The sequence below is a fragment of the Haplochromis burtoni genome, unplaced genomic scaffold (assembly GCF_018398535.1).
Source record: "Haplochromis burtoni strain Fernald_Lab_line unplaced genomic scaffold, NCSU_Asbu1 Contig_442, whole genome shotgun sequence".
Lineage (NCBI taxonomy): Eukaryota > Metazoa > Chordata > Actinopteri > Cichliformes > Cichlidae > Haplochromis > Haplochromis burtoni.
In genome coordinates, this window is record NW_024582803.1 from 135,767 (window position 1) to 145,220 (window position 9,454).

Below are 9,454 nucleotides of genomic sequence, written 5' to 3' on the forward strand. Positions count from 1 at the left end.
TTTTTTTTTTTTTTTTTTTTAATCGTTGTCATTTGGAAATGCGATGCACATAAGTATGAATCGAGATCGCGATTTTCTAAGATTAATCGTGCAGCCCTACTTTACACGGTTCAGAGGTGTCTGAGGACAGGTTCAGATCTGAGTGAGAGTTGACCTGTGTGATCCGGTTCTGATCCAGACTAAAGCTTGTGAGTAAAATCTGAATCTGCTTCTGTCCCACCTGTCCTCAGGAGGAAATAGACTCCGCCTCCAATGGTACAGGCCCTGTCTTTTCCTCTCATCTGCAGGAGGCTGAAGACCAAATCAGAATGCAGAAGCAGCTGGATGAGGTATGTGCCTGCAGCTGTCTCGGGGATGTGCTGGGACGTTATGTCAGAGTGCAGAGCCCCGCCTGCTTCGATGCCTGAGCCGGATGTCGGCCAGATCGGATTTTTTAATTTTCTCAGGAGAAACGTTGTTTTGCTCTCCTGCCTGCAGCTCAGAGTGAATGATGTCATTCCTGAGGGATGACATCATCCGCTCTAAGCTGACTGCAGTCTGTCACGCTCTGTCACCATGAGAGACAGCCTCTGATTTGGGCCTAGTGCTGATGATGAGCACAATCGTCATGTTTTTAAAGGCAGACTAAGAACCTCCACGGAGCAGCTTCGTGGATCCTGGTGTCTCTGATTGGCTGCTCACGGCGCCTTCACTTTGTTGTTTTCCTTTTCTAGTCGTGGTTAGCTAATTAAACTTTGGATTGTGTGTCTTCTGCATTTTCTGAAGAAACTGCAGTGTGGATGCTGATAGCTGAATGTTAAGTTAAAAATGTTAAATAAACTGAAAAATACAGAATTTTTCACCTGAAAACAAAAGTTCAGAACTGCTGAAAGCTGACGATCACAGAGAAGAAAAAGTTGAAAAGTAGCCGAACATGTTTAAAATGTGCATTTGAAAAAGCCGAGTAATGACAAAAGAAAATTTAGAGTCAGAAAACATCTGAACGAATGTTAAAAGTTCAAAAAGTTTGAATCTGTTTGTTTTGAGAGTAAGTTGAATGAGAATTTGAAGATTCTCCCATTGAAATAGATTGTAAACTTTTGTTAAATAAAGTTGAATAATTAAACAAATATAAATGTTAAAGATGAGAAAAATACAAGTACACATGGTGGTTGAATGGTTTTTCTAAGTTGAGCGGCGTGAAGGAGATAGATGGCGAAAAACGTATGGAAGATGAAAAGTAGAAGAACAATACCGTGGATGCTTAATCAGCGTCCACACTAATTACTAACTAGTCCCCTAACGCGCTGTAACTCCCTCCTCTTGGCTTTGTAACTAATCCTACATTTCTGCAGCTTTCAGACTCATTCACAGGTTAATAAAACCAGTAGCTAGTTTTGTATCTTGTCTATGCTAGCATCTCCACAGCAGCAGTATCGCTTTATTACTAGATTCCTGCTTTGTACGTTGGCGTGCTCGGTGTGTCATTTATGAACACGTCTCACCAAACGCTTCCCATCGCAGAAACTCTGATTTGAGCACTGACGTCTTAAGCATGTCGACTGCAGGCGGTGACAGGTGTGCACTCGCTGTGGGTCCGGTCAGGTGAATGAGATGCTGTTGTGTGAATGAAAGAGCTTTACCTGCAGGAGCTGTGTTAAAAAAACAGTGACTGCATCGGGGCTAGAAGTCATGTGACTGTGTCAGCTAACGTAAAGGTGTTTGTTTCCTGTTTGCTTCCTGTTCGTGCAGATGCGGCTGCGGCTGGAGCTGCTGCAGGTCGACGAGCAAAGCGCCGATGTTGCCCACAGCTTCCACCTCGGTGAGTCCAGGTGACGTCATCATCACATTCGAGGGGTCGATGTTTTTAAACCAACCTTCACTCCAGACCTTATTCTGAGCCACGCCCCCTCTGATCAGGTGCTTTTGTGTCCTGCAGCTCAGAGGTTCCAGATGCTGCAGATGCTCGGGGATCATATGCAGGAACTGCTGAGAGAGCAGAACAGTCTGAGGCAGCGACTCATGAAGCCGCTGGCTTGCACCAACCTGCCCGTGCACGCTCACCTGCACAGGTAATGCCTGATGCTCAGTGTGATTATAGTGGTCCGTGGCACTCTGTAACGGTCTGTGGTGTGTTTCAGGTTCATGGTGGAGTCCCTGAAGCTGATGATGGACTTCATTGAGACTCTGGAGGAGAAGCTAAGCGCTGCCGACAGCAGGACTGCAGCCAGAGACCGTCTCGCTCTGCTGGTCAGTCACACGAACTCACTCGTTTGGGGATGGCAGTAGGCCACGCGGTACGCAGACAAACTAAAGCCGTGTGCCACCGTTCATTTTATACACCTGAGAGAATCTGTGTGTACCAGACTCCATTCACAAAAACAGGAAATTTACCTGAGAGAACAGGTGAGCTAGTGTCACCCTGAGGTCTGAACTCATTAGTTTGGATCATCACAGTCGAATGCAAACGTTTGTTTTCTGTGAGCTAAAAACCAAAGTTTTATGAATGGAGTCTGGTGGGTTTGACATCAGCAATGTGGGGTATTGTACAGAAATGGGTCAGAGACGGGAGGCGGGGCTTGACTGAAAAAACTCTTTGTGCGATGCAGCATCAAGCTTTATTGATAAAAACAAATTAGTATTGTTGACTGGGCTCGTCTCTTGGCTCCGCCCTTGGCCACCTCCCTGTTCATGGTCATTTCCTGTCAGTCTCTCACACACTGAATAGCATCCTCCAATTGGCTGCAGAGTTCATCCCAGCTCAACTGTTATCTCTCTCTCTCTCTCTCTCTCTCTCTCTCTCTCTCTCTCTCTCTCTCTCTCTCTCTCTCTCTCTCTCTCAGGACTCCTCGCTCGCCCAGCTGCTGATCCAGGCCTCAGAGATGGAGACTTTGTCTAGTCAGATTCTTCAGTGGAAGTCAGTTGATGGATGCAGCCTGGTGACCTCTGACCCCTAACCTTCATCATGTGTTGCACTTTGAATTTATTCTAGTAAACGTTTGCAATAAAATCTTTCACATTTTCCATATGCAGTTTCTGATTGGTTATTCAACACAGAAACAAGGTAACCTTTGACCTCTGCTTTGGTTTCAAAATGAGAGCTGAAACTGAGCATGCAGGAAGGTGTGGGAGGATCTGATTGGTTGTAACTGAAATGCATGTTTAAGCTGTGTGAGGTCATTGGGTGTGGGCATGTGATTTTCCTACCTAAAAACAAACAAACAAACAAAAAACGTGAGGGGGCTGAAGTTTCTCAAAGAGCTTGCACTGATGCTGCATAGGTAAAAGTGGACAGGTGAGGCATTTGTGGTGCAGACAGGTGTGTTCAGAGGGCTGCACTGATGAAATCATGATGCAATGATGAGATCATGGAACAGGCTCAGGTGGTTATCCACAGAGCCCCGCCCCCTCCTGTACACGTTTTTAAGTGTGGTTTCTGTCCGTCGTGGGAGCTGCTCACAGATCAGCTGATTTAAACCTTTAACGTCCATGTGGCTCGGTGTTACGCGATGACGCCACTACAGCTGCTTTCATTTTAATCAATTTTGAACTAAACCTTTATGGAAGAACTTCTAATAGACAACAAATTAAAGGGAAATGAAACATCTGATGTTCTGAATAAAGTTGGGTTTTTTTTTTAAATAAAGCCTGAGTGCTTCCGGTTGGGCTGGTGGGATGACGCGGTGTTTCCGGTGTTTTGGATAACGCTCCTGTGGTGGAGTCTTGGTCCTGCTGCCGTTTAACAAGCACACTCACGGACACGGTAAGACCCGCACCTCTCTCCGCTCCGGCGAGGCTCGGTTCTCCGTACCGGGCCCGCTGCCACGGCCGGAAGTACGTCTCTATCCGCGTGAGCGCACCGAGCTAACAGAGCTAATGCTAGCCGCTCGGTCCGTGCTAACTGTAAACAGCTGACGTGTTATTCGATAAACAGGCGATCGATCCGCGCGACTATCGATCACGTGATGAGGAGCTGATCGATGTTCTGATCAGTTCTGTGTGATCGGACAGGCCGAAGGGGTGAGAGGCACCGGTGAGGGCCCGGGGTCCCACTCGGGTCATCCAGACCTCCACCTGAGTCCAGAGAGCCGACGTGAGGGGCCAAACGGGTCACCGAGAAGCTCCATGGAGGGGTTTCCTCCATGTCACCTCCTGGCTCAAGCGTGAACATCTGTTCAGCTTCACATCTGATTGATCGGTGGCTCCAGGCAGCTCCTTTCAGATATCGGAACACAAAGAAAGGATCGACCCCAAAATCACAGATCGTGCGTCCGTGTACTGAACCAGGTGTGAGGACAGCCAGAGAGCTATGCAGGGGGCTGTTTTCCGCTCTTAGTGCCGGAGTCTCAGAGTTGCTGAGATGATGAAGCCCTCCATCAGCTGTTAGAAGCCATGAGACAGAAGCATTGATTGGACAGGCTGGGCAGCGTCCACGATGATGACATCTCGACCATCTCAGATTTAGCTGCAAATCTTGTGCTCCAGAGTTTGAACGTTTATGAGTGCTTCAAATATCAAAAACTTTCCAGGATGTTTTTAAAAACTTCCAGCAGGTTTCTTCACAACTGTCCTCACGGCTCATTCTCACCATCAGCATGAACAGCATCTGTAATCTGGGAGTTTGGCAGTTTCCAGATGTTTCTATAATTATCACTTAAAGCAGGGGTGTCAAACTGCAGGCCTCGAGGGCCGGTGTCCTGAAACTTTTCCATGTGTCCCTGCTGCAACACACCTGAATAACATTAGTAACAAGACTCTATAGAGCTGCATGCTGAGGTGGCAACCCCACCTCCACTCAAGTGAAGTAGTGCTTGGAAAAATGTACGTCTAAAAGTACTTTAAATGCATCGTGTTCATTCATGAGCGCCTGTCAGGTCTTGCTAATGACCTACTTGTGTCATTCAGGCGTGTTGCAGCAGGGACAGCGGCCCTGAGGACTGGAGTTTGACACCTGTGGCCTACAGCATTATTCTGTTAAATATGTGCATTATTTTCATTTTGAGAGCTGCTGCAGGAGTCGGAGGATTCACTTTAAATCATTTCATGCATTCAGATACATTTAACAAAATCCACAGCTCGTTAAGGGTGAGCGGGCGCAAAGGCCGAACTCAGAGCCAGTCTGAAGCGAGCAGAAACGATATGAACGAACGATCTGAAGTTTTGCAGTGTCTGATTTTTACAGTGAGCTTCGGGCGCTGGTTCAGATTTCAGAGTGGATGGTCTTCATCAAGGATAAATCTCTCAAATCTGAACAACTTTTATTTTCTCTCCTCTGGACAGGAAGAGTGAGGCTGCCACCACCACCTGTCAGCTGACTTGCTGAGCACGCTCAGTAGGAGGGGTACCCTCCACAAAACTCTGATTAACACAGTAAGTAAGTGACTTGATGCATGCTCAATCATCCAGGTGAGGAAGTCCCAAAAAAGTTGATTCTGTTCATGTGGACGTAGCAGCCGATCCCTACTCCCCATGAATGGTACTGATGGTCACCGATCAATCAGTAGTCATGACAATTCAGGATGATCATTAACATGATTAATGATCATAAACTGACTTCACAGCCTGTTGTTGGTCAGTGGTGCAGATGTGCTGTTTATAAGGTTGGAAACTGACGAAGTCACCTGATGATGATGAAACGTTTCTCCCACTGAAAACATCCTGATGAACAGAATCAAGTTTTTGGGAGTAAGTGTGTAAATGTCACTGACTCCTCTGCAAGTAAACCGAGATAAGAAGTGGCAGCGTGCCGCACACAAGCACGCCGTGACCACACTTTTTATTTTCAGGTCTAACTTGGACCGCCATCATGGTGCTCGCCGACCTGGGGAGGAAGATCACCTCGGCGCTGAGGTCACTCAGCAACGCCACCATCATCAATGAAGAGGTGAGTGGGTCGAATCTGAGCGCCCAGCTGACACCGCCATGGTCTGTGACTCACCATATGTGTTTCCAGGTGCTGAACGCCATGCTGAAGGAGGTGTGCGCCGCTCTGCTGGAGGCCGACGTCAACATCAAGCTGGTCAAACAGCTGAGAGAGAACGTCAAGTGAGTGTGATCGTCCTGATCCCGGCGTCCGAGTGTCCCGTCCAGGTGTGCTGAACTCTGCTTGTTTTTGTCCCTGCAGGTCTGCCATAGACCTGGAGGAGATGGCATCGGGTCTGAACAAGAGGAGGATGATCCAGCACGCCGTCTTCAAGGAGCTCGTCAAGGTCAGATCGTCTCGCTGCCAATGCTCGATCAGGTTAAACACCAACAGGAAGTTGTTGAGTCTAACCATGCAGTGTGTGTGTGTGTCATGTGACCAGCTGGTGGACCCCGGCGTGAAGGCGTGGACCCCCACTAAAGGCAAGAACAATGTCATCATGTTTGTCGGTCTGCAGGGCAGCGGAAAAACTACGACCTGCTCCAAGGTGACCCACACTCACCTGTCATAGACCCCCCCCCCCCTTACACAGGCCCTGCCTCCTGCTGTGTTCTCACTGTGATTGGTGTGTTTCCTGCAGCTGGCGTATTACTACCAGAGGAAAGGCTGGAAGACCTGCCTGATCTGCGCCGACACTTTCAGAGCAGGTTAGCGTCACTTCGTAGACTCACTTCCTGTCAGTCACATGACCGCCATCATCATCTCCTCTCCTCTCTCAGGTGCCTTCGATCAGCTCAAACAGAATGCCACCAAAGCCAGGATCCCCTTCTACGGCAGGTGAGTCTCGGACAGGCGGCGTCCCTGGTGTTACCTCTGGGTGATGAGTTCAGGGATCTGCCGAACGTGTGTGTGGTGCATTCACGTACCTCCTGACTGTCCGTGCTCCTCAGTTACACAGAGATGGACCCGGTGGTGATCGCCTCAGAGGGCGTGGAGAAGTTCAAAGCAGAGAACTTTGAGATCATCATCGTGGACACAAGCGGACGACACAAACAGGAGGACTCGCTGTTCGAGGAGATGCTGCAGGTCTCCAACGCTGTGGTGAGTCCCTGAACGCACCACCTCAGGTGCAGTCCCGCTAAGTAGAGCAACAGGAAGTGTTTGTGTGTGAAGGTGCCTGCCTGTTCTGGACTCAGGTGTGTCCCTGGTCCTGTTTCCGTAGCAACCCGACAACATCGTGTACGTGATGGACGCCTCGATCGGGCAGGCCTGCGAGTCCCAGGCCAAAGCCTTCAAAGACAAAGTGGACGTGGCGTCAGTCATCGTCACCAAACTGGACGGGCACGCCAAAGGAGGAGGAGCTCTGAGCGCGTAAGCCTAGCGTCCTGTGCTGCATGATGCTGTCATACGACTATTACGGTTTACCTTCTTCTTCTGCTGTTTCCTGGCAGTGTGGCGGCCACACGCAGTCCCATCATCTTCATCGGAACGGGCGAGCACATCGACGACTTCGAGCCATTTAAGACGCAGCCGTTCATCAGCAAGCTGCTCGGTAAGCACGCGCCAGGGGGAGGGGCATATGCACGGACTCACGCTGAGTGGCTGTCATTGGTGGACTAACTGTAATCAGTTAGTCCACCAACTTTTTTTTTTTTAATCTGACTGATTCTGGATATTTGAACTGAGCCGTTTCCATGGAAACCTGTCGACTCCTCTTCCTGTCAGGAATGGGTGACATCGAGGGCTTGATCGACCGAGTGAATGAGCTGAAGCTGGATGACAACGAGGAGCTGATCGACAAGCTGAAACATGGTGAGATGGCGAGCACGCCACCCACACTGCACTCTGGGTAACCTCACTAATCTTAACCTTTGACCTCTGACCCGCAGGCCAGTTCACCCTCAGAGACATGTACGAGCAGTTCCAGAACATCATGAAGATGGGCCCCTTTGGACAGATCATGGTACACACTCACCTGAAACTCACCTGAAACTCACCTGAGGCTGAGAGACGGCTTGATGACTGTGTGTGTGTGTGTGTGTGTGTGTGTGTGTGTGTGTGTGTGTGTGTGTGTGTGATGCGATGCGATGCGATGCGATGCGTTCAGGGTATGATTCCAGGCTTCGGGACAGACTTCATGAGTAAAGGCAATGAGCAGGAGTCGATGGCTCGACTGAAGAAACTGATGACCATCATGGACAGCATGAATGACCAGGGTAACACACACACACACACACACACACACACACACACACACACACACACAGCTTGTCCTGATGAATGACCCGATGTCTCTCCACTTTCTTGGGTTCTGCAGAGCTGGACAGCAAAGATGGAGCGAAGCTCTTTAGCAAGCAGCCCAACAGGATCCAGAGGGTGGCCCGGGGGTCAGGGGTCGCCACCAGAGACGTCCAGGAACTCCTCACCCAGTACACCAAGTTTGCCCAGATGGTCAAGAAGATGGGAGGCATCAAAGGACTCTTCAAAGGTACCGACACCTGCTGGGGGGGGGGGTCTGAGAAGGTTTTCAGGAACATGTGAGAGGTCAAAGGGAACTGAGTGGGTCTGCAGGTGTACAGCGTCCTGCCGCTGACGTGTTTATGGCGTGCTCGCTGTGTTTCAGGAGGAGACATGTCCAAGAACGTGAACCCGTCTCAGATGGCCAAATTGAACCAGCAGATGGCCAAAATGATGGACCCCAGAGTCCTGCACCACATGGGTAAGACCAGAACCCAGACCCAAACACAGGTTTGCTCGCCTGCACGCGTCCTGGAGAGTAACACGTGTGTGTGTGTGTGTGTGTGTGTGTGTTTCTGTGTGTGTGTGCGCACGCACGCAGGCGGGATGGCGGGACTCCAGTCGATGATGCGTCAGTTTCAGCAGGGCGCCGCGGGCAACATGAAAGGCATGATGGGATTCAACAACATGTGACCACCAACCAATCTGCTGCCTTATCTACAGGCTCCGCCTCCAGACAGTCGGAGGGGTGGGGCTTAGAGTTACCTGTTCTCTGCTGCTTTCAAAGAGAGGGGGAGAGGATGTTTCATTAATTTAAATGTGTAGGATGAAAATGGAGTGTCCTGATTGGACGAGCTAATGATGATGATGATGATGAAGATTAGTGATGTATTTTTGGTGTTTAATAAACGTTTGTATTTACACCATTTTACACCTGCTGTGTTTTTGTTTGTTTGTTTGTTTTTTCACACAAGTAGTAAAGTCTGGGATTTTCAGAATAAAATCGTACTGTTTGCTTTGAGTAAAGCTGTAAAATAAATAAAGTGAGTTGTGAAAGTTTTCAGTAGAAAATAAAATGTGAGGTAAAAGTTTGAGTTTATTCCAGGAACTTTTAATTCAGTGAGAACAGGAAGTGTGTGGGCTGTTCTTCAGCCTGTTTAATGATGATTAATAAAAATATGAAGACTGAACAGAGACGTGACTGAAAACGGTATCAGAATTCAGGTAATAACAGGTAATAAATAACGGGTAATAAACAGAAGAGTGGCATCTGGTTTGGGTGTGAAGAGTGCAGACCCTGAGAGGTTAGAGCGGCTCCTCCCGGGCTGTGGGTCAGTACGGAGCCCCCCAGGGGACATGGGAGAAAAAAAAATT

At 48.9% G+C, this 9,454-nt stretch overlaps 2 protein-coding genes across 3 annotated transcripts; both read left to right on the top strand.

Annotated features, from left to right (window-relative positions):
• Positions 1-230: 230 nt before the first annotated feature.
• On the top strand, positions 231-3,011 carry haus2 (HAUS augmin like complex subunit 2; the record flags this gene model as incomplete). Its single annotated transcript, XM_005947466.3, is given in 5 exon segments — positions 231-329; positions 1,732-1,801; positions 1,919-2,051; positions 2,121-2,229; positions 2,823-3,011. Coding segments are annotated over 5 exon segments (525 nt in total), but the record flags the coding sequence as incomplete, so codon positions are not given.
• Positions 3,012-3,613: 602 nt separating this feature from the next.
• srp54 (signal recognition particle 54) lies at positions 3,614-9,171 on the top strand. Of its 2 annotated transcripts, none has more exons than XM_005947469.2 (17): positions 3,614-3,742; positions 5,260-5,353; positions 5,766-5,863; positions 5,933-6,024; positions 6,104-6,188; positions 6,285-6,389; positions 6,483-6,549; positions 6,622-6,679; positions 6,793-6,943; positions 7,065-7,213; positions 7,294-7,394; positions 7,568-7,654; positions 7,732-7,805; positions 7,950-8,058; positions 8,160-8,330; positions 8,466-8,561; positions 8,682-9,171. In XM_005947469.2, exons 3-17 carry the CDS (start codon positions 5,786-5,788, stop codon positions 8,771-8,773), a joined length of 1,515 nt encoding a protein of 504 aa, XP_005947531.1. In that variant the 5' UTR covers positions 3,614-3,742; positions 5,260-5,353; positions 5,766-5,785; the 3' UTR covers positions 8,774-9,171. The 2 variants fall into 2 exon arrangements, with proteins under 2 accessions (XP_005947531.1, XP_005947530.1); XM_005947468.2 differs by having other exon boundaries at positions 5,260-5,349.
• Positions 9,172-9,454: the final 283 nt, after the last annotated feature.